At 43.6% G+C, this 25,411-nt stretch overlaps 1 protein-coding gene across 1 annotated transcript in view; it reads left to right on the top strand.

Moving 5' to 3' along the window:
• LOC126283978 (glucose dehydrogenase [FAD, quinone]-like) overlaps positions 1-23,687 on the top strand; it is a 124,390-nt gene extending 100,703 nt beyond the window's left edge. Inside the window, exons 5-7 of the mRNA XM_049982439.1 lie at positions 8,372-8,641; positions 17,993-18,300; positions 21,679-23,687. Of these exons, the coding sequence (XP_049838396.1) occupies positions 8,372-8,641; positions 17,993-18,300; positions 21,679-22,018 (918 nt within the window). The 3' untranslated portion in view covers positions 22,019-23,687. The remainder of the gene's footprint in view (positions 1-8,371; positions 8,642-17,992; positions 18,301-21,678) is intronic.
• The last annotated feature ends 1,724 nt before the right edge of the window (positions 23,688-25,411 follow it).

Genomic DNA, 25,411 nt, shown 5'->3' with positions numbered 1-25,411 from the left:
GTATTTATATCCTAAAGGACACTAAACTTTTGAAACATGTACATGTATTGCACAAGTTGTAAATGAATAATTGCCACTATTAAAGCTCCAATCCTCATATTTAGATTTCGTGTTATTGTTTTGAAATAACTGATTTGCTTTCAAGGTTCTTCACTATCATTTATGCTTACATGCAGTCAGCTACATAATGTTTGATTCTGACGTAATCATTGATGCGACCAAAATAATGGCTGCCACCACAGAAACACAGCATAATTATAAATTAGTTATGTAAAAGTAACCTTTAATTATAATAAACGTAAATAACTTACAGAAATGTCTGATACACCACTGTACGCAGTTGTCTTCAAGTTTTATTTAGAAGTGTTCAAGGTGGTTACCTTTCAGAACACGACAAATATCCCATCTGCAATCAGTTTCCTGTCGAATCGTATGGAGAAAGTCTTTATGTATGGAGGCAACGGCTTGTGTTATCCGTCGTCGCAGTTCGTCGACGTTTTCCGGAAGCGGAGGAACAAAGACACTGCCTTTAATGTAATACGATGCATAGAAGTTTATTGCGGATAAATCGGGTGATCTTGGTGGTAAGGATATTCTACATCTATATCTACATCTACAGAGATATTCCGTAAGCTACCGCATGGTGCGTGGCTGAGCGTAGTCTGTATCACCGCTAATCATTTCCATTCCTGTCCCACTCGAAAATGGAGTGAAGGGAAAAAACTGTCTAAATGCCTCTGTATGAGCCTAATTTCTCGAATCTTATTTTGTTGACCGTTACGTGCAATGTATTTTTGCGGCAGTAGAATTGATCGTCAGTCAGATTCAAATGTATGTTCTCTAAATTTCAACAGTGTTTCTCGAAAAGAATGTCGTCTTCCCTTCAGCAGTCCCCGTTTGAGTTCCTGAAGCCTCTCGGTAACACTTAAGTGTTGTTCAGACTACCAGTAACAAATCTAGCAGTCCGTCTCTGAAATGATTCGATGTCTTCCTTCAATCCGACCTGGTACGGATCCCAAACACTCAAGCAGTACTCAAGAATAGGTCGGACCAGCGTCCTGTATGCGGTCTCCTTTCCTAAAATTCTCCAAATAAACTGAAGTCGAACATTCGCCTTCCCCGCCACAGTTCCCAAATGCTTCTTCCACTTCATATCGCTTTGCGACGTTACACCCAGATATTTAAACGACTTGAAGTGCCAAGCAGTACACTAGTAATACTGTAACCGAATATTATAGGTCTGTTCTTCATATTCATTCGCCCAAGTTGGCGCATTTCTACCGAGATAGGCGACAACTTCATTGTGACAAGACGGTGGCGCTATCTTGCTGGAAGAGAAAATCTCAGCCTATGCCCTATTGTAACTGAGGCATTAGCCTATGTCCACAAGCATGTCCAGGTACGATACGCCAGTTACAGTCACAGACTGCTGCCCGACCCTGACCCAGCGTCCTGCGGTGTCTCTGAGGTGGTGGCTTGCGATATTTAGCCCTGAATTGTCTCTGAACGCTACCAGCGAATTCGGATTCATGAAACTGTAAACGACTCTGCGCACGCTCTGCGCCGTTATACGACTCCATGATGGGTGTTAAAACAACTGACACGCGCGTCCCACTTAGCGGAAACGTCGGGAGCTAAGGTTACACAGAAATATATACTACATTCAGTGCTGTATCAAACATTTATGTAAGCTATTAACATCTTCACAATTAAGGGTTACTCTTATGTAACTAATTTAAACTATGCGATTAAAGGTATCCGGACATTCCCAAAAAATTTACGTTTTTCACATTAGGTGCATTGTGCTGCCACCTACGGCCACGTACTCCGTGTCAGCGACCTCAGTTCTCAATGGACATCGTCAGAGAACAGAATGGGGCACTCCGTGGAACTCACAGACTTCGAACGTGGTCAGGTGATTGGGTGTCATCCGTATGTACGCGAGATTTCCACACTCCTAAACATCCGTAAGTCCACTCCGGTGCGATAGTGAAATGGAAACGTGAAGGGACACATACGCCACAAAAGTGTACAGTCCGATGGTTCAAATGGCTCTGAACGCTGTGGGACTTAACTTCTATGGTCATCAGTCCCCTAGAACTTAGATCACACAACACCCAGTCATCACGAGGCAGAGAAAATCTCTGATCCCGCCGGAAATCAGACCCGGGAAACCGGGTGCGGGAAGCGAGAACGCTGCGGACATACAGTCCGACCTCGTGTGGTGACTGACAGAGACTGCCGAGGGTCGTAATGTGTAAGACATCTATCCAGACCATCACACAGGAATTCCAAATTGCATCAGGATGCACTGCAACTACTACGACAGTTAGGCGGGAGCTGAGGAAACTTGGATTTCATGGTCGAGCGGCTGCTCATAGGCCACACGTCAGGCCGGCAAATGCCAGCGACGCCTCGCTTGGTGTAAGGCGCGTAAACATTGTACGACTGAACGGGTGTACTGCCAACAGTAAAACTCGGAGGCGGTGGTGTTATGGTGTGGTCATGTTTTTCATGGAGGGGGCTTACACCTCTTGTTGTTTTGCGTAGCACTATCACAGCACGGACATGTTTTAAGCACCTTCTTGCTTCCCACTGTTGAAGAGCCATTCGGGTGTGGAAATTGCATCCTTCAACAAGATCGAGCACCTGTTCATAATGCACAGCCTATGTCGGAGTGGTTACATGACAATAACATCCCTGTAATGAACTGGCCTGCATGGTGTCCTGACCTGAATCCTACAGAACACCTTTTGGATGTTTTGGAACGCCGAATTCGTGGCAGGCCTCACCGACCGACATCGATACCTCTCTTCAGTGCAGCACTCCTTGAAGAATGGGTTGCCATTTCCTAAAAAACCTTCCAAAACCTGATTAAACTTATGCCTGCGAGAGTGGAAGCTGTGATCAAAGCTAAGGGTGGGCCAACACCATACTGAGTTCCAATATTGCTGGTGAAGGGCGCCACGAACTTGTAAGTCATTTTCAGCCATGTGTCCGGATACTTTTGATCACATAGTGTATAAACTCCCTGTGTAGTAGAAGTATGGAAGGTGTATTTTCTGCAGCAGTCTCCCTGTGTAGTAGAAGTATGGAAGGTATATTTTCTGCAGCAGTTGACAATCACTGGAGCTGCAGAGCGTCACATGTTCTGTAGTCCACAGGAAGCTGCTAAGATGACGATAAATCGGCTCGAAAGTACAAAATAATAATAATAATAATAATAATAATAATAATAATAAATAAAAGTCTGTAAAATGTTAAATGGCAACAGCTCTTCCTTTGGCGTACCGTCTTGCTGATAACACCTCTTAAAACTCTGCACAAGCGAAAACTGGAATGCTACGGTCCAGGCCGATACCAGAACATAGTTTTAATCACAACAAGGGAAGCCCAGGTAACGATATATTAAAGAGACGTCTATTTATCAATATTTTACTGTCTATTTTATCATGTCCTTTGCTCCTCACAGTAAACGCTTTTAAAAAATAGTTCACATTGACACATGAGTGATCGGTAGCTATCACTTTTATAAGAGAGTTCTTACCACTGCTGTAGTTCACAGGCCACCTCCTATTTTGTATGTTACATTAGGTACACTGTGTCTGTTAGTGCAGCGTATATTCGCGTTTTGTGACGGCTGTTGGTCCCTTCTTGTACATTCGATGTCTTGATTCTTCGCCTTCACAATCGGTTGCTCTGCGTCGATCTTCTGCTAGATCTTCAGTTCTTTACTACTATTTTATGCGTCTTATTTCTTCTCTTCTGTTCATAACTTCTAAAAAATCTTTGCCTCCGCTTAAATTTTGTTTTTTTACTGCAACACTGCTGCTACGACAATTTGCTGGCCACCTCTTCGTTTCGCCCAACTTTTTCACGCACTGACTGACGCCACTGGCACCGTATATAACTCCCTTCTCGCCATTACACCTCCTACAGGGACAACTGTTTCTCTTCCACGAAAAGGTCATTATTTCCCACTGATAAAATGATCTCTTCCTTCTGTCAATGTTTACACTGCCACGTCCCAGCTTCAAGTATTCTTTTCAAGCAATGTATGTTATAAACCGTCTTTTACGACTGCAATAAAAGTCTTATTTAGGCTGCAAGCGCTTCACTATATTTCAAGCATATTGAGACGTAAGAATTTTTATTTTGCAGCTTCATTCCTAACGTTCTTTCACACACAGGTGCTCGATGTTTTGAAGATTTCACTTCACTGACTCTGGATACACTTTTGTTTAATACGTAATCCTACGGTAGGTAGTGTGCTGTTGTCCTCCTCCGGCCTTTGAACTGACTAAATCAGCCAGTTGCAGGAGACCTAGAGTTTCACGTGGACTCTGAACAACGGTGCACCGCAGGATTTTTCACATCAACAAACATTGCCAGAGCTGCACTGCACTGTCCTAACTTTCGTAGAGGAAAGCCGAATATTTCAGCCCTGTGAGATAGGGAGGCACCAAGTACGATGATAGTCGGACCCACGAAATTCAAGTGTGGTGAAATTTGGAAGGGAGAACAACCTACCTCGAGTCAGCCACTTCAGCGAGATGACTGGTTGGAAAGAAGACACGGAAGGCACTCACCTGTAAAAAAAAAGGGAGATAACAGGTTTTATATTATACTTATTCCCGTAAATAGAATAAAAACGAAGTCATCATTAGTGCATCAGGAATTAAAACGTGTTTAAGCTTCAGAGTACTGCAAAAAAACTAAGTAAAATTATCATGTTACTTACGGTCAGTTAAACGGACTGAATTTCAGGGGGGGGAGGGGGTTGAGGGGGGGGGAGGTTGTTTGGGGGAAGAGACCAAACTGCGACGTCATCGGTCTCATTGGATTGGGGAAGGACGGGGAAGGAAATCGGCCGTGCCCTTTCAAAGGAAACATCCCGGCATTTGCCTGGAGCGATTTAGGGAAATGACCGAAAACCTAAATCAGGATGACCGGATGCGGGATTGAATGCGAGTCCAGTGTGCTAACCACTGGACTGAATTTCATTACCTTTGTTCAGTAATGACACTTCACAATATTTGGTGACATCTATACATAAAGATGTGTGTGTGTGTGTGTGTGTGTGTGTGTGTGTGTGTGTGTGTGTGTGTGTAGTGGGTTGAATACGCACTATCAACAATTTCAAACTTTTCGCAAAAATAAAGCACTGCTCCGATATAAGAGATACTAGATTAAATTGTGTATTGCCGCTCTGACTACATCGGGACATATGACGAATATCATTTATTTGTGGAGTTAGGCGTTTAGTGTAGTGGCTTTACCAATATGTAAATGATTCTTAGTAATGAATAAATAGCTGACTATGTACTAACTTCAGGAGAATATATAAAATAGCAGACTACACGCGGAACTACTATTCTGGAATTATAAACCGCGTAGTTTTAGTTTAAGAAACGTATTTGATAGCTGCGTCTGTATCGTTAACAAGGTTACAATAACAGGCTGCTTGCAGTTTTATGAAGCGGAACGGAGTGTAACAGTGTCGGTGGAAGGCAAGTCACGTTCCCCAGTGGGGCTGTTACCACATACCCCGTGGTCGAACCTCTGGCAGCACAGCTGGAAAAATCATAAATGAACATATCAAAGACAGTGTCAGTCGGACCGGTCGCATGTTCAGATAGCGCAGCGGTTAAGGCACCTCTCTGCGGTCTGCACGAAACCAGGGTTCCATTCTTGATCTTGCACAAATTTTTCATTGCGGCTACTGTAGACGTTCGATTTACGCTTCATTGACATTCAACGTACTTGTGCAAGCTATTTTTCTCTTGTCACCTATGCCGAAAAATCACCACCATCAAAATCAATTCTAAAGACGTGCAACTTTTTCGGAGATGCTTTTGCCTCTTCTGGAGTCATAGATGGAATCCACTGCTTTCTTTTTTCTTCCGATTCGTTATCGTGTTAATCCTTTTCGTCCGGAACAATCAAATTTTCAGCTTCTGTTATGACATGGCGAAATGCCGTATGCTCTTTGAAATGTACATCTTCTGATGCCACACTGTCTGGAAGGAGGTCCAATGTATCGAACAAACCCGACTACATTTCTGTACTAATTCGCTGTTGCAGAGGATTCTTTAGCTTCCTTATGGATCGTCATTTCTCGAAACAGTTCATAATCATTCTTCCATTCAGTATCAACTGGGGTTATCGACGATAAAACTGTTATGATGGCCCTGTGGTCATCTTTAACACTATCCCACATTACCATCAGAATGATTTTGCTGCGTAAAGGCTGAACTCGGAACTATTGCGTGATTAGGCGGATGTGACACCGAAGTTGAATCTGGCGAGAACACGTAAAATGGGGCGTGCCACAGGTTTCTGTTCTTCGTCCGTTGCTCTTCTTGATAAGTGTATCAGTGATCTAGCACAAAACGTGACAGATGATGCAAACTGTTTTCGTCTTGCAGTCGACAGAGATACGGTCCGACAGATATGCGATGTTGTTCAGGTGCCTCGGGATTTGTTTTTAACGCTACTGACCCATTCTGAAAAAACTGCAACATGATTCAGTGAACAATACACGGAGAGGCGATATTCACTTGTAGAATACTTCCTTAAAAGCTTTCTACACAAAGGGGTGCACTATTCAGCTCGTTTCCTTTGCAGTAGGCTTTCTGAAAAAGTAGAGTGATAGGCTGTAAATCTTCAGATCTAATTTGAAATGTTTTCTTGTGGTACATTCCTTCCGTTCTGTACAAGATTTCCCCGCATAATTTAAGAACTTTTCTCTGTAATGCATGATTTTTTATACATATTATCACAAGTCTTTTGATGTTTTATAAAGTCTTTGATTTCTTTTATTTTTAAATCCTCTAATTAGCACTTGCGTCGATTCTGACTATCAATCGTAAAGTCAGACGTTTATGCCTTTTTTCTCGGTGCACCGCTAGCCAGCACTTTTAGTTCCCTAATTAGACAACTATTGAGGCTGTGATAACCTTTACATCAGTTTTGAAAAGGTTCTGCTATCGTTATTGCTCTCCCCCCCCCCCTCCCCCTCCTCTCTATTCAGAAAAGGAGTGTGGTTTCTACTCTGAGCTCTCTTTTGATATTGACGTTCAATATCGTTACTAACAGTGCTGTATTAAAATATTATGCAACTTAAGTTGTTAAAATAGCTGAAATACAATTAGCTATAAAACAAAGGTCCACTTACGATCCTGTTCGGTCTCTGGCAGACTTCGTCACAGTCACATACTGATTGACTATAAAGAATACAAGCAACAGAGAAAGACAAGGAATACACAAATGGTGCTGAGGTATACGTAACTTTAATGATACACAAAGAAATTTGATGAGCATGAGTACACTTCATAAATCTTGTTCCTAATAATGTACATAGGATACTCTGCATTACTCGGTTTCTTAAGCCTTGAACCCCTTTCGTCTCATTGTTGGTTTGAACAGAACGCCTATCAGCTACTCCGAGCATCTTCCAGAACATAAAAGACCGTCCGTTACCACCTGACAAGCGATAATCTGTATAGCACTCTCGTAGCTGCCCTCGCCGGGGACTTCAGTACTTATTTATAATGCATTAACTATTACACCACCATATTTTACATCATGTACTGCTATGGTGTATAGAGTAGAAGAGTCTGCAGTCTAGAGGCTATTACAGGCCGTAATTTTTAAATCCATAATTATATTTTCTATGAAACATGATTTTCCGTATATTGCCTGCTGTGTGAATTATCCAAACCTCTTATCTTGTGGTTCTTAAATAGCAATCTTCCTGGCTGCAGAGAGTTTATGTCTGTCTTGAACATATAGCATATTTCTAATACTTAATGTCTCTGTCGAAGGAACCCATTGGGGTGGGTAGAATAATTTGTCATCTGCCCCCTCTTCCTCTCTGCCTCTACTGGATCTTCTGACTAGTTTTACACGAAATGCCACGATTTCCTGTGTTCTGCCAATCACTTCAGCTGAATTATTTGTTGGACACAGAGCGACGCCTGTGTTATCCTACAATTTTTTCATTCTGCATTGTCCTCTAGTACAATGGAAGTAGTTATCTTGTGTCTTAAGACATGTCCTGGCATCCTTCATCGAAATGAGGACTGTCAGACTGTGCCTTTGATTTCCATAATCACGTTTTGTTCTCAATGGTGGCAGATGACCTGATGGTTTGCCAGTTAAAGCATGACGGAGGATCTTCCGTTCGCTGTTGTTCATATTATGAGGGCCACCGATGATACCTTAGAATACGGAGGTAAGGTCTGAATACTAACGAAAGCGCTCCCCACTCTGCACTGTAGCTGGGAGAAGCTGTAGGCAAAGGGCAGCTGCCCGGCACTGGCAGCGCTGTAGCTGGAGCACCCGCGAACCAGTGGCTCACTCCCCGCAGGTGATCCTGTCGGCTGGCGCCATCAACTCGCCGAAGATCCTGATGCTGTCTGGCGTGGGCCCCAAGCAGCAGCTGTCCGCGCTCGGCATCCCCGTGCTGTCCGACCTGCCGGTGGGCCGCAACCTGCAGGACCACGTGACGACGGACGGGCTGGTGCTCGTGGTGCCCCGCACCAACACCTCGGCGTCGGGCAACAAGCAGCGCGTCGCCGACATCCGCAGGCACCGGCTGCACGGCGACGGCCCGCTCGCCTCCACGGGGCCCCTCCAGGTACGGCCGGCCCGCGCTGCAGCGCTGGCCGGAGCTACGCAGCCAACGTTAGTCGAGAGCCTCTCCCGTAGAGAACAGTTCAGCGCGCCACGTCGTCCCTGCCGCTTAAGTTCCCCAAGATCCTAGGGAGTCGCCCGAAAGCTATCTAGCTCCCGCATGAAAACAAGCTTTTCCCAAAAGCTGGACGCAAGGATCTAGGAAAAATAAACCGTGTGAAACACATCTCGCTTTTACAAACGACTCTGCCGTCAGGGGACCCGCAGCCGTCGTAGTACATTTGATATCTGAAACGACGCAAGCATCTGTCTTTGAACTAATCGTTTATAAGGTGCTCTAGTCTCTTGGCTTACCGCCTCCGCATTAGGAATGTAGGTAAACAGTAAGAAGTAAACAATAATAGCAACTGTACCCCTGCACCTCAAGTAACATAAGAGCCATAATCATCTAATTATAAGAACAGGTGAGCGGTAAAACATGACCAAGGACATGGCGAGGAATATAAAAGCTCCAACCGCACTGACTATGCACCCTATCGAGAGCGTGCTTTCAACTACCAAGTTCGGGTCTCGAGTATTCTCACCCATGTTGTGCACTATCTTTTAATATTTGAAAGTACTCTTGTGTTTTTATCTGTTGTCATGTTTAGGTACTCATGAGCCTGGTATGCATTTGATATATAGGGGTCGAACCACTTAACACTGTTTCCTTCTTGTTCATATATGTCCATGCTCTCACCAAAATTTTTTATTAATAGTCTATCAGTTCTACGGAGATTACGCTTTTAACTATGGTTGGGCCATCTATGTTCCTCGCCATGTTTTAACTTTTGTAAGTAGATTCCTGTTTTTATCTATTCTTGTAATTAGGTGCATAAGGTATTACTTGATGTATGGGGGTACAATAAGATATGCACCGGATGAAAACTCATAGTGCCTAACATTCACACACGTACCTTCCAGACAGTAGATGCTTGCGAACACGTCGGTAATTACCGAAACGAGTTTTGCATTATGCCACATTGTCGACTAATAAATGACTAAGATGCGACAATATAGGATCTCTAACATAAAATACATGGTCCTGATGAGTTTTTTAATAGCAGTGCCCAGTGCGATATACCGGATGGCAAACGTTCTACAGGAACGAAAGTAACATGGAGTGTGTGCCAAGCAAAAGTAATAGCACCGCACATGTTCTCAACATCAACAAATTGTCACAGACTGTCACCAGCACTGCCCGACTGTTATCTAAAGAAGCTGTTGTCTTCAGGGAAGAATCGTCCATGCTTCATCGTATGGAAACGTGAAATATTTCGGTTAGTATTTACACTTGCATAATGAAGCTCTCTTTAAATATGAATAAATGTAAACATTGAACTGATGCAGAGATGCGCTGCTACGAGATGAGCAGGCACAAACAGCCAGTACGAAAGTGTAAAAGAAATGCTCAATTTTTTTATCGCGCTTTGTTACAAAGCCATTGGAAATTATTTCAACCACGACATTATTTGTTCTAAGAAAGCATTTTTGCTGAAAACAGAATTTATTCAGAGCACTATCGGCCACTTCTGACGATAACGCCATTTCCAATTAGACCGCACAAGACCACGGACACGCGTCATATAACATAGACAACTTACGAGAGAAGACACCTTAAACAACTACGGAATCTAATCGTACTACATAGTACGCTGTCGGTTGGCGTCATTCGAGCATTTATCTTAATCATTTGAGTTCCATAAACATAAAAAAAGAACACAGTTTCTAATTTTTCATTTTATTAGCCTTCATTATCAATATAAGCAATAAATATAAGAAGAAATTGGCAAAAGTAAACTATTATTTGTTTTAAGGCGGTGGTTGCACCTCGGAATATAAATGTAAATTTTTTCACAAAATTGATCTTTTTATAACAGTAAGCAACGAGTGTGAGATGGAACTGGCAAAAGGTAAACAATCAGTTTTTTCAAGGATATTTTTCAATTTGGAACTACTGGGTCGTGCATTTCTCAACCACCCTCATTTCATTTCATAAATTTGAAAGCAAACTCGGATTTTTCCTAAACCAATTCCCACATGTCAAAACTTCCACGAACTCAAAGCGCCTAAAAAAATTACAAGCAAAAAGGGGTCTAAAACTAAAAAAAAATTGTATCACAACTACATACTGTCCCAGCAGTTTCATTTTCGTGATACTCATAAAAGGAGTACTAAAACATCAAATTTCCGTTACGATAACTTACTTCCACTGTCAACGATCTCCTCAACATCGCACTTGTTTCTTTTTTTAATCGCATGACAGAGTCACTTATAACCACAAAGCACAATCTCCCCGACGACTGTTGTTTTGAACGCTGTAACAGACTGCTTCAATGCACTACACTCTCTCTTGCAATACTTTAAATAAATTTAATAAAATGGTGGTCTCAGGCAGAAACCACTGGGGCTCTAAGAGTAATGAAATCAGGCTCAGTAAATGAAGCTACGCAACACTGCTCTCTAAATTTACCCATCAAGATTTTGCAACAGTTGATATTCAGAGAAGCTTGTGAGACAGTTCAGCTGAAAAGCCAGAGTGCGCACGATGAGCAACTCAACTTATGAAAGAGACACCTGTGTATTGCAACTACAATTGGGCTGTGGTCGTTCAGGTAACTGCGTTTTGACAGAGCACCTCATTAAACAACTCAAGGTTCATCTACACAACGCTTCGAAGAATGAAGACGGGTGAGGTTGTGCTTCTTGGGATAGTAGCTGTCATACTTTAAGGAAATTCAAGTTACCTAAGAAGCTGACGATTGTGAAAGCTACACTACGGACCATACGTATGCTGCAATAAGTTCGTTATCTTCTCTGACTCGAAATCAGCGCTACAACTACTAAGACATATGACATCACTATCCGGTATTATGATGGAGAGAGAGAAGGCAGACGTAAATTACCAGCTACAGACAAATTAATAGTTAGAGACAAATGGAACACAGAGTAACAAGAGATCTCCAAATCCAAAAGCAAAGGTTATTTGAAACAGAATCCGCTGCTGATTACTATCTTTTGGCACGAGAAACATCGATGCTCCAGAAGACTCACGAACTCTGAAACTCTGTTACAGGTAGCATTATTCACGGAACTGGTCTGGTCGTATCTCCAACATGCGACTGAAGTGAAGAATGTCAACCACATCATTCTTTGGTTGCCGGGACAGATACAACGCTACAAGCCACCTGTCAGAAAGTCGTCTCGTCATGGCGAGCTGTTTGCCGACATGTATCACCGCACTGCTTTGCTTGAAAGACTGGAGAACACACAATGTTTTGTATACCCTCTTGTAAGAAGAGCATGTCAACTCTTAATATGCTGCTACAGTAATTTTGTATTTATTTTGATGACAACTTGAACGTTGCTCTTCAATGTGTTAAACGTTATATAGGGTGTCGCAGGAGGATGCTCAGTATTCAGTGATGTGACATAAATGATGTTTCGAAGCAAAAAATGCCCAGAAAACATAGGCTACCTATGCCTACCTTAAGAACTACGAGCAAGCAAAATATGAATATGCAAAATAAAATCTGGAACTGAGAGTTTCGAGAGGACAAGTCCACATAATAAAAATATGAACCTCCACGGGAGAAATATAAAAAAAAATGAAGTTGCTTCCCCTGTGCATTCTTTTTGTGGAACTAGTAAACGTCACCAAGTAGCCCCCGACCTTGAGGATTACGGGGACAGAGACTTCAGTCAGAGAGTTAAATTAGATAGTCGGAACCAGGAAGAAAAATAGTTCGGTAATGTTGTACTTCGAGAAAGCAGGGCGAATTCTAAGTTCGTCAAATTCTTCCAACAGTTTCTTTCTTTCCGTGTAGGACATAATACATCACATTACAGGGAAAGTAACGATCTGTTTTCAGCTCGCAAACAAGGTGCCAGCCACCAGACAGTTCTCATCCTCTTTCTTTCTCTACTAAATTGCAACAGTCAGAGAACCAGTTAGTATCAATCCTCAGAACCTCCACTCCACCTAGGAATCACAACTCGTTTTTCATCAAAAACCGGTAAAACTTTTAGTGTAGGTTTCCCCTCGGATGGATTTTATCTCGCGGACATGAAGTCACTGAATCATCGACCTGCTGTCATGACTGCCATGTCTTATTAAAGACAGCGTGCGTTGCGAGTAACAAACAGGTGTCGTTTACGTGACGGAGTCTGTAGTAGTAGTAACGTGCATCTAGTCTCTTCTCTGCACTAAGGCATGGGCTCTACTGTACTCACGACTAATTACTAATTCACGAGGAAGATGAATTTACCAGCATTATTTGTGACACATACTAACAGACAGTTTCCTTCTCTGTAGTACGGGATGGAGGTAGTAGAAATATCTAGTGCGGTTACTCTAGCGCCATCTGTTAGCGACTGTGCTCGAAGTGAAAGCTCAGATTTCCCACTGTCTGCATTAACAGCCGCGTGACCGCAGCACTGAGCGACTACAGGAAGAGACAATGGCAGAGAAAGCGCCTAACGCTCCGAATTTGTCAGGATAAACCCTTTTTGGGAGTTGCTAGGAACTCAAGATGGTTTTCGCTGGTTTTCCAGCTCATGAAGACAGAACCCCTGGTCTGTACGCATCAGGAGACCATATATCTCAACTGCGAAAAGTTATGATGACTCGTATGTTCTCTTTCGCGGTCGTGAAGCTGTACCGTCAGTTGAAATTTTAGAAAGGAGCCACTAAGGAGGTAAGAAGCAAGGAAGATTCTTCCTACGCACCCTTCGCGAATAAAGGGGGGGGGGGGGGGGCGGGGCATCAATTACTAGCGGTACGGAACCTGAAGTACCCTGAGTAAGTACTACTGAGTAAGCCACCTTTTCCAACCTCATTTAAAGAAACCACGGCAAATCTACATATAAGTGATTGGCTGGTTCCTCCTAAATTCGTGTCCAGTGCCTGAACCACAGCGCTACTTTGTCCGAGAAAAATTCTGTGGCATCCGGACTGGGGTTATTATTTAACGTTAGGATTTTACTCGATTATGCGGCGATAATACACAGCCGGATGAGATACTGCTGAAATAAACGGACTTTTCGAGGTTTTCTAGGAGGGCAATAAATCTCTTTAAGTCGCTGGAATCCATTCTGTTTGAATTGGTACAAATGTTTTGGCACACACAGGTTTCAGTACTTTCCTTTACTCACAGACGGAGAACGATACAAGGCTTCAAATGATGAGAGTGCAGTTTATAGTTTCCGGTCTAGTGGCCGAATGTTGGTGTTTGCAGTATACGGGCATAATGAAACTGCCACGTGGATCTTATCAGTGGTGTCGAAGAGGTGAGTACTGAACCCCATCTCTCAGACCAAAGTGAAACTGGTGGCCGTTATCAAAACTACACTGAGGTCGCGAAAGTACATATACAGATGGCGGTAGTATAGTTTACGAAAGGTGTAAAAGGGCACTGTATTAGCGGAACTGTCATTTCTAGTCACGTGATTCGTGTGAAAAGGTTTCCGACCTAATAATGGCCACACGACTGCAATTAACAGAGTTTGAACGCGGAATGGTAGTTGGAGCTAGACACATGAGACATTCCGTTTCGGAAATCGTTAGGAATTCTATTTTTGAAACGTCCCCTTAGAAAAAGTGTGCAAGATTGTGCTTAAGCTGACATGCAATATTTTTTAGCGCAACGCAATCTGACTTTCAATAATTCTTACAAAAGAATAGCCCTATACTTTTCACAAATCACTTACCTTACAAAAATCTTCGTTACTCGAACTACTGCAATACAGCGAGCGCCACTACTGCCAGCTAAATAAAAGATTCAAACTACTGAAGGCACTAACTACTGATAGGCACAGTTAGCAAATGAAAGATTTTAATAAAGGACAAACAATGTATTTACCTCAATAGTGTTCAAAAGTCATAATGTATATAGCAGTTCATGGCATCCAGTCTTACAAATTTCAAAACTCCGCCATCTCTCTCCCCACATCCAGCACTGCTGGCGGCTCACCTCCAACTGCGCAACGCTACGCGCTGTTAACATCCAGCTGCCCAACACTACAATGGCGAGTATTACAACAATGCCAACCAGCCACTGACTCCACACAGCACAGCCAGTGATTTTCATACAGAGCGCTACGTGGTAGTACTGATCATTCATCACAGTAAAATTACAGTGTTTTTTTTTTTCTCAAAGTCTGAGCAGTAAAAGAAGTAGTGGATTTCCATGCAGTCTTGAAGAAGTAGTGTTGTCCTTTCAACGGAAAGACAGTGCTGACTCTTGACATGCAGACAGGTAATGGGCCACAACAGAGCAAACCCAAAGCAGAGTCAGTCGAAGTTTTGAAGAATATTGGTAGGTAGGTCATCACAGAGCAGACCCACTGTAGTCCTGGGGTAGAGAGTATGGTATTGGTGGGCCACCAGAGGTGCAGACCCACTGCAGTCCTTGTAGAAATAATGGTATTGGTGGGCCATCGAAGGTGCAGACCCACTGTAGTCAATGTAGAGACGGCCAGCAGCCATCTGTTGCGACTGTGCAGGTGCACAACCACCATCGAAGAGTCTTGCAGAGAATATAGCAAGTCCATAAACCACCACTTGTGTAATCACAAAACTTTTTGAAATGTCCTTAGAACTAGCAATGCTGTTATCCAGTCCCTTGGTGAATTATCAACACACGTGCAAGCACCAACAGTCACAACTTCTCACAGACTGTGCATATATTATGACCAACAGAAACGTGTGCAGTGAAATGTAACTTACAAGTAACTTAATTTGATGAACTGGTGTCAATTACAATTTTATAACATAAGAATACAATAACAAAGTTACAAAATACATCATTAAAAACATAATAATACAGATAACATTTGTAGTAATACAGGCCTTACAAAACAATAGAAATAAAGATATACATCAGTGTTACAGGAATTATGACATAAGTAAATATATAAAAGATCAGAATAACTTTTGAAACATCAACTTCATACACGAGCATTAAAACAAAACAGAATAAATACTGACTAAACATCTTTACAAAGTAAATAACATATTATCAGAAAAATTTTACAATGTAACTCTCATCAGATAAACACATAAAGACAGGAAGAACACAAATACCCAAGGGTACACAAACACATAGTGGGATACCACAAAGAAAGGACAGGTTTTGTTTTCTCCAGTATTTTGCAAACAAAACTTTCTTTCCTTCTCAGAGATCTCCCTTCGCTCTTCATTATTTCCAAAAAGTCCTATCTATACCTGCTTTCTGTACTTTTTTCGTACAACTTCTCAATGCATCTCTTCTAATTCATCGCAACTCATTCTCTTATATAGTCTACCCCCTCTTAAGCTAACTTAAATCTACTGAGCTCAGATGCATAAACTAAGGGACTAGGCAATGCAGCAGCACATAACAAATTAACACAAACAGCAATGACAAAAATGCAACATTACAACTAATATGTGCCAATGTGCAGCAACAAGAAAAATAAATCAGTAGTAAAACTAGCTGAACAGAGTAACACAAAGTGAAATTTAGTAGCACTATGCCTAGCAAACCGCCGCAGCAAATGCAATAACTTATATCTAAAAGTGACAAAACTCAAGCAGAAAAAATATTCAGTAAAAATGGCCATGTTTAATACCTATGTCACATCTTAACACTAGGGTGATGCATCACGAGAACTTACTCTAGCAGACAAGTTACCAAATTGTAAAAAAAATTATTAATGCAGTTCCTGTGAAGGGAAATGTCTATTTATGTTCCCTCGTTTTCTTGGAAGTAGATCATATTTTTTTTTACTAGATCTTAATAGTCATCAAAAGCCATAATACATATAGCAGTTCATGGCATCCAGGCTTACAAATTTCAAAACTCCGCCAACTCTCTCCCCGCATCCACCACTGCTGGCAGCTCACCTCCAACTGCGCAACGCTACGCGCTGTTCACATCCATCTGCCCAATGGCGAGTATTACAACAATGCCAACCAGCCACTGACTGCACACAGCACAGCCAGTGATTTTCATACAGATCGCTACGTGGCGTTACCAATATAAAAAATTTAAACAGCCTACTTACACATTTCGTGAGCCATAGTGTCAAGAATATGCCGAGAATACTAAATTTCAGGCATTAGCTCTCGCTGCGGACAACGCAGTGGCCGAAGTCCTTCGCTTAACAACCGAGAATAGCGGCATTTGTGTAGCGTTGTCAGTGCTAACAGCCAAGCAACACTTTGTGAAATAACAGCAGAAATGAGTTTGAGAGCATAACGGTTGGACCATAGACTACTGGAAACCGTGACCTGGTCGGATGAGAGTCGATTTCGGTGGGGAGAGCTGGTGGTAGGGTTCGAGCGTGGTGCAGGCTCCACAGAGCCACGGACGCAAGTGGCACTGTGGCACTGCGCAAGCTGGTGGTGGATCCGTAAGGACGTCGGCTGTGCTTACGTGGAATGGACTGGCTCCGCCTGCCAAACTGAACCTATCATGAGCTGAAAGTAGTTATGTTCGGCTACATGCAGACCACTTGCAGCCATTCACGGATTTCTTGCAAGCAAACAACGGTGGGATCTTTACGGATGACTATACTCCGTTTCACAGTACCACAGTTGTTTGCAATTGGTTTGAAGAACATTCTGGACAGTGCAGCCAAATGATCTGGCCACTCGGATCACCGGTTATATATCCCATTGAACATATACGGGACATAATCGAGCTGTCGGTTCGTGCAAAAAAATCCCGCACCCACAACACTTCGTCAATTCCGCAGCGGACTTCTAACGACTTGCTGACTCCATGCCACGCCGAGTTACTGAACTACGCCGGCCAAAAGGAGATCCGAGAAGATATCGGGAGGTGTCGCAAGACTTGTGTTACCTCAGTGTAGTGGTCCTGTGTAGAAATGAAGGGGTCTGCCAATTAACGTTACCTTCGCCGATTGTCGGGTAATTATAACGCGTCTGGCACATCTCGTCTGAAGCACGTGGATGGTAGCAGTGGATGAGGCAATATAAATAGTATGGAGATTTTCATTAACAGAATTTATATACTGTATATATTCTGAGCTGCTACTTAGATACAGGTGATGGTCGTTACAGCGGGAGACAAAAGGAATATGTAGTTTATTTGGACGAAAAAATAACAGTGGCCCTAATACTGATGACCCAGATTATGTTCGTCCACTGATGCCTCTTCGTTAGCGACTTGTGCCACGACAGGGGATCGAAGATTTTACGTTTTTTCTGTTAGTACGTGGAAATCGACAGTTTTGAAAGGACATGTGAAGAAATGACGTCGCATGTAGGAGAGGTAAAGGCGCGAGTACGCTATTGGCCGGTGCGCCGCAGGTGGGGGTGTTCGCGCAGTCGCAGTTCGAGGAGGAACACGATCGCGCCGACCTGCAGTACTCGTTCGACGCGGCTAACGTGGCGGACCTGCTGCGCGACCCGGCCGAGGCGGTCGAGACGAACGTGGAGCCGCTCGCCTACTACGACGGCATCACCGTGCGGCCCATCCTGCTGGCGCCGCGCTCCCGGGGCGCCGTGCTGCTCAACCAGTCGGACCCGGTGTGGGGCGCGCCGGAGATCCACTCCGGCTACTTCAGCGAGTCGCCCGACCTCGACATCCTGGTGGCCGGCATGCAGCTGGGGTCGCGGTGAGTCGCCGCCGCGCCGCGCCTCGCGCACCGCGTCTCCTGCGAGAGACGTTCGCCGCGTACGGCTCCTGTCGTAATTCCAGCAAACTCACATGACGAAAAACATAGTCACCCAGTGCGAACATACAGATGATTCCTTAACGAGGCGACTTGGAGCATGAAAGGCACCACAGGACATTTTAATTTCCCCCGTCTATACTTTTACAAATAAAGTCATAAAACTTTGTCAGCATGACCAGGAAGGATTCATGATTCACGCTCATAGCAGTGGAAGTACAAAAACGTAACAAAATAATTTTTTTTACATGTGAAATTTCATCATCATTTCAGTTACTATTTGCTGCATTTGTTGCTACAGATACACTTTCATTCATAAGTAAGAGAGGTGCTTCGATGAATTTTGCACAGCTTAAAAACTATACTTTCAAGTGTATGAAACTCTAGAATTTTCCAAATCTATTAGAAACTATAGTAAAAACTAGGCTAATTAACCATGAAATTTGAGTTTTTTCAAAACATGAAGTTTAAAATATAACAGCTCATTTTTCATAAATTTAAAAACTTCTAGAGTTTCATAAACCTGCAAACGGTGTCATGGGTACCGAAAGTGATGTACGTATGTTGTAGGAAGCAGAACACTATCTACTCAGTAGTATCTCGACACCTATTAGTGAACCAACCTTCCCAATGCGCAGTGGTCCCTGTATGTCAGGACATGAGATCTGCTTGGTTTTGATTTAATTACGGTTGTTACTTCGTGTTTCCACTTTATAATCACATCGCCGACAGTCGACTTTCGCAGCTTTAGAAAGGTTGCAACTTCCCTGATGGATCTGTTACTCAGGTGACATGAAATGACTAGTCCTCGTTTGAGGTCACTGAGCTCTTCTGACGAACTGTCTGCTGTCGCTGCTTCCCTACTGACAACACAATACGCACTCCCAAACTCCTCTTATAATGGTGTGTCCTCCTCTCATGTCACTTAATGGCCAATACCGCACTATATAAGGGTATCCGGATACTTTTTGTCACACACAGTACACCGGTAAACCAAAACACTGTGACCATTGCTAAAAGCTACGTTGGATGCCGCCTGGTGTCGTTGCGGCCACGTGACGCGGTAACAAAAGTGAGTAGGCGGAGCGGACACGGACAGGGGATCAAAGTAGCGAAGATATCGGTTGCAAATGCCGAAATCCATTTAGAAAAGCGACTTTGACAAAGCGCAGATTATTATTGCGCAGAGCCTATGAACGAGTATCTCGAAAACGGCAAAGCTCTTCGAATGTTCACGTGCTACTGTCGTGGGCATCCACAGAAACAGGTAGGTCACTGAAACTACCGAATGGTTGGAAGCCCTCGACTGCTTACACAACGTGGCATTCGCAGGGCTGTCTGCTCTGTAACGTAGGACAGATGGCAATCTGCCGCAGCTGTGCCGAAAATGCACATGTTGGAGCACGCACAAGTGTTTCGGAGCACATCGTTCATCGTACATTGTTGAACATGGAGTTTAGCAGCAGACCACCCATACATTGATCCACCGACATTGTCAATTATGCCTGCAGTGAGCACGGGACCATTGGGATTCGACCGTCGATCAGTGGAAACGTGTCGGCTTTTCCGTCGACTCAGTAGGTCGATGGTCGTCTCCATGAACGGCGTCATCGGCGTGAACGGCGGCCCGACGCTTGGACGCAGGCTGGTGAGAGCAGTATCTTGCGAAGGGAGGCATTCCACGGGCCTCTGGTAGCACTCTAAGACACGTCGACAGCTGCGAACCACCTGCATCACCTCCTGCTTGATATCTGCCATGTTTCAGGAGTTTAACTGTCCTTGTCGGGGAACCAGAACTGTGCTACACTGGTTTGAGGTGCATTATAGTAAACTCACGTAGATGTCTCGGCGACCAAATTCGCCTGATGAAAATCTTATGGAACGCAACTAGTCGCTATCGGGCGCCATCACGGCCTATGCAAATCAGCGGTCCATTATTTACGCGAACCATATGACGTGTGCGTAGATATCTAATGCCAAATCCTCCACAAACCTACCAACAAACTCTCGGTTCACTGATACACATAATCAGTTATGTATTTCGTTCCAAAGACGAACAGAAAGCTGTCAAACAGGTGCTCATATTGTTTTGGCTCATGAGTGTATATATGTTGACTAGTTTCGAATGTGCACTCTTGAAATTTTGTAATTCTCTCCACGATGGACGACGCCCATCTTGTAGCGTGTGCGATTCCAGTTTTCTAAGCATATCTGTGACACATTCACGCTGAGTGAAGAGATTCTTGACAAGTCATCCAGTCCTCTACCTCTTTTCCACTAAACACGTAGCAAAACGCCAAAGTTCTTCTGAGAAAAAAAAAATAAATCACTGCGCTTTCACTTAAAATCTTCTCTGGGTGGGAATATTTCGGGAGGCAAGAATATGTTCCATAGAGCTGAGGAGTGTGGGTAGAAAAGATAGGAATCAGTTAGGCAGGGTAAGTATCGAGATGAAATTAGCGGTTGGGGCAGGTAGTGGGAATACAGAAGGTGGAAAAGACAGAGGGTAACGAGGAGTTTGGTGTGTGGGTAAGGTAGTAGTAATAAGAGGAAAGGCATGGGGATGCATGGAGAGGAAAAATATGAGTATTGATAAGAAGTGGAACAGACGCAAAGAGTTAAAGTTGGTAGGAGGGATAAATATGAGCGCGGATCTCATAGTCTGGGAGAGGGGGTTGGTAGAAGTTTCTTCGGGACAGGGTACGGAGTGTCTGTGTGGGTGCAGGAACGGTGATATGTATTTGTAAGGACGCGGCAGCTTACCACAGTTGGTGATTAGAGGGCCGACAACGTAGTTATTGGGAACTAGATTGCAGATAGTATAGGAGGTGCTCAGGTGTTCGATGTGGGTGGGGAGGGGCGAGAATTTGGTAAGACGGCAGAGGATGCATGGCGGGTGCTGGGGAAGCACCCTCTCACCCTCGACCGGCCTGCAAACTCGCTCGAGCTTAAACCTACTGAAAATGTCTGGGAGTATTTGGAAAAGCGAGTGAAACGTTGCAGTCGACATCCCCTCTGAAGTAACTTGTGGACTATCTTCCTCGCAGAACTGAGGCCAGCCATTACCCACGCTAGGGGCGACGTTGCGCCATGTTAGTGTACTCTCCCCTGGGGGGAGGGACTATGTTTCACCTGGTGCATTTACGTGTACTTCGTAAGAAATAGTGATTCGAGGTGGGGTAAGAGAGAGGGTTAGAAGGCACTTCTGTTGCAAAATAACATAGTGTAATGCTGCACGTCCGTTGTCAGTGAGAGGTTTTTTAGTTGTCGTGTGTGTAGGACTCGGCAGACGCATAACCAGCTGGTGTCTCTGTGTGGCAGGATGGCCGAGACGAAGGCGATGCAGCACATCGGGGCGTACGTGCTGGGCAACCCGATGCCCGCGTGCGCGGACCGCGCCTTCGGCTCCGACCAGTACTGGCGGTGCGTGATCCGCCACTACACGGCCACCATCTTCCACCCGGTGGGCACGTGCGCCATGGGCCCGCATTGGGACCGCAACGCCGTCGTGGACCCGCGCCTGCGCGTCTACGGCGTGCACCGGCTGCGCGTCGTCGACGCCTCCATCATGCCGACCATCGTCCGCGGCAACACGAACGCGCCCGTCATCATGATCGCCGAGAAGGCCGCCGACATGATCAAGCAGGACTGGCTGTCCTAGGCCCACACCCCGCCCTTCGTCTCAGGGGCGAGGCGAGGCGAGGCGAGATAATTCCAGGTGGCGGCTGCCTCTGGCACAGCGAATGAACGTTATCCCGTCCGAACTCCTTGTGATATTCACTCGTACAGGACGCATATAAAGTCTACAGATAAACATTCCGCCGTTTTTTCAAGGATGTTTGCCGAGGGGTCTGATATAAGGAACAGTGCTCTACAAAGTTGTGTTACCAACGATTGTGGCGTAGTTGTGCCTGACATTTGATGTCTTTGGAACCACTGACAAGGATCTTTATCGTAAGCATTACTTACGTCATCCAATGTCCACAGACCCCATAATCTTCTATCCGCCCGAACAAGATGCATCTGCCTCCGTTTGTCTAGCACCTATTCCTTCCTGTCTGCTGATACAATCAACCTGGGTACGTAGTTTCCCACTTCGCTCTGTCTATGCAGTGTCGGTCTGCCAAGGGAAAGAATTTTCTGTGGTTCAATCTTTCATTATCACCAGATGAATATATCTACTTCCCGTTCAAGTTTTTGAAATACTATGTTTGTTGATCCTCTCTCCTCCATCTTAAAGTCTCGAAGGACTGCTTCCAAAATGTTTTTGGAACACGTGGTGCTCTACAGACCGAATAAATTCGATTAACATTGATTTCCTCCCATATTCACGTTTCACTCTTCTGCTTTACAATTTTTGCCACACTAGATACGATCATTACATTCACATAGGCGTCTTTTTGTCTAACCTGGTTTTTGAAGCACTGTTTTTGTAAAAAAAGTCAATGATTTCGCACATATCATTCCACTCGCTATGGACGGTACTTTTTAATATGCCTGAAAGTAGCACATATCTTTTTTATACGTGGTACTTTGCAGCTTGGGCAATTTCTTTCCAAATGGCAACTTTCATATTATCCGACATTCTAACTGCTCATTACCGCGATACTATATACTGGAATACAGAATCAGAAATGCAAAAACTAATAAGGTGAGTAATGCAACAACTTACATGGAGACATGTAGCCTTTTGTTGGCCTTTCCTGCAGTACCTGTTTTTCCTATAAGCAAATGATTCTTTAAATTAGCTGTCCAGAATTCCAACTTCTGTGTTAACGACACTTTGAACAGTGAGTCGCGGAGAGCCTAGCATCCTACGAAAATGCGGTGACATTACTAGAAATCACGTTCGTCTCGGTGTCAAATGACGTTTCGTGCCCTGTCACCTTCCCATGACACCAAGAAAGAAGAAAGATCATCGCCGTCACACGTGACGACTTTCGTGGTGGTGAAATATAACAACAAACGAAGCCACTGTCGCCCACACTTTATATCACCGTAGTTCCTAACTTCTTCAATCCGTGTGAAATAAAAAGCAAATTATTTAAGCAAAAATCGGAAAAAATCTCTCTAGTAAATGTAGAATCCTTCCATGGAATGTATTTCAGACGTCTTTGCGGAGACCCTCGCAAAATCCAGTAACTAGGTAATGAGCTATTCCTTATATCACTGTACCCAGCAAACACCCTTGAAACGACCACAGCATGGCTGTGGATAAAAATTGTATCCGACCTGTGTAATATAATTATTTTTAATAATTTTGTTTCTCATAATTGTCCTGAATAATTCTTAAAAAATATGAACAAACGTATGTTTGATGTGCCCACAGATTTTCTGTCATCTAACTGCGCTTCCAGAACCTAGCCGTTCCACGGGGTGGAACGAATGCTGTGCTAACTTGCCTTTTAAGTGTCACCAATACCGTATCGTATGTGCATTACACGCTCGCAACACATATTTCTCTTTCTACACGGGAACTAATGTCGCGGTTTCTTCACTTTACAATAGAAGTAACTGTGTTTCTCAGTAGCTGAATCTATAAAATGTGTATCAGCTTTCAACTTCTGAGTCAATATATCCAAATTACAGAAATACATTTTTAGACTTCCAGTTAACTTTTCCGCAGGTAAAAGGAAATAATTTCTGTCGTCGCTGAAAATTTTCTACACTTCATCGTACGACTAACCACTCATTTTCTTCCCGTGCTGTTACAGAAATGAAATATTTTCTCATACGGCACGTTCTCTTTGCCCTTGTGTGCTGTGTGTTACACTTTACCTAGGCTTATAAAATCGTACAACCATTTACCAATTTGTGAAATTCTTTCGCCGGACATAGGCTTAAAAAAGGCTCGGAAATTACGAAATACGTAATAACAAGGTTAATTCATCCCACAGGTTTCTTCCCTCACACAGCTTGCAGTACTACATCCGTTAGCCTACGACAGACACAATCATAGTGAATACAGGAACCATAACGAAATCTTTATCTGTGGTAAGCGACACAGCTAACAATAGATGAAGGTTTCACCACGAAACTAACGAGCTGACTACAAGGAAATGTTACTTCCACCTGAATTTTACAACCATCTGTTCTCTTAACTTATTTTGCTATCTTTGTGTCAGTCCTACAGAAACAATGAAGAGATGATACGAACGTGAACCTCTGGTCAACCGTGTCCTCGCACCAAATGCTCTTTTGCACAAAATCAAAAGAATGCAACGAAAGAGCTGTGCGAAAGTGGTAACATACAATATTCTTTATTTCCTGTTTGTACACACAATTTATGACGTAAAAATTATGGCAGTATTTTACTCATGATACCAGCTTCCTCAGAAGGTAATTTCATTTGTGTGTACATTTATGCAGTACGCAGTACTCTGTCCGTGAACTTAGCTACAGTTTTGTGTCCTATCTGCATATATTCCACATTCCGGGAGAAAAATTTTTAGATCCTGCCAAGATAATCCTCAGATATTCGAGTCACATGCGTCAGTGGTGATTTCTAAACAGTACTCAAATGAAGAGCTTTGTGGAGGATATGTATTAGAACCCCAAGACACAACTGTTGACGATGTTCATGAGATTTCAGTTGCCAGTTTCCCACACGATAGTATAAGGATGGCGCTGTGTGTATATTTAATTTATCCCCATGTTTAGCATGCAACTGCCACAGGAACCTCCCCACCTAAATTCTGCTGGCGCTGACAGGAAGCGGACGAAGATGAAATAGAATTCAAATTGTTCTTGTGTAAGAGTAAGTTGTGGTTAAAAATATGTTGTTGCACACAGCGAGCTGCACTTCGATTCTATGTCTTTGCCAGGCCGGTATTCTGCAATACAGCCCACCACAGTGGCATATCATTCAGAGGATAAACCAATTTATCCACACCATTGTCGATCAAAAAGAACGCTCCTTATACGCTAAAGCAGCTACAGTGTTGTCGTGTTATCGCCATGGATATGCATCACTTTGTTTGTTTACCTGTTGCATCAGATGCCACTGATGATGGGGTCTATCTCCAAGTATAAGTCTTGGAAGTAAATGCCACTG

Source organism: Schistocerca gregaria, chromosome 8, assembly GCF_023897955.1.
Source record: "Schistocerca gregaria isolate iqSchGreg1 chromosome 8, iqSchGreg1.2, whole genome shotgun sequence".
NCBI lineage: Eukaryota > Metazoa > Arthropoda > Insecta > Orthoptera > Acrididae > Schistocerca > Schistocerca gregaria.
The sequence above is the reverse complement of the archived record's forward strand: the minus strand, read 5'-3'. Positions and strand labels throughout refer to the sequence as shown.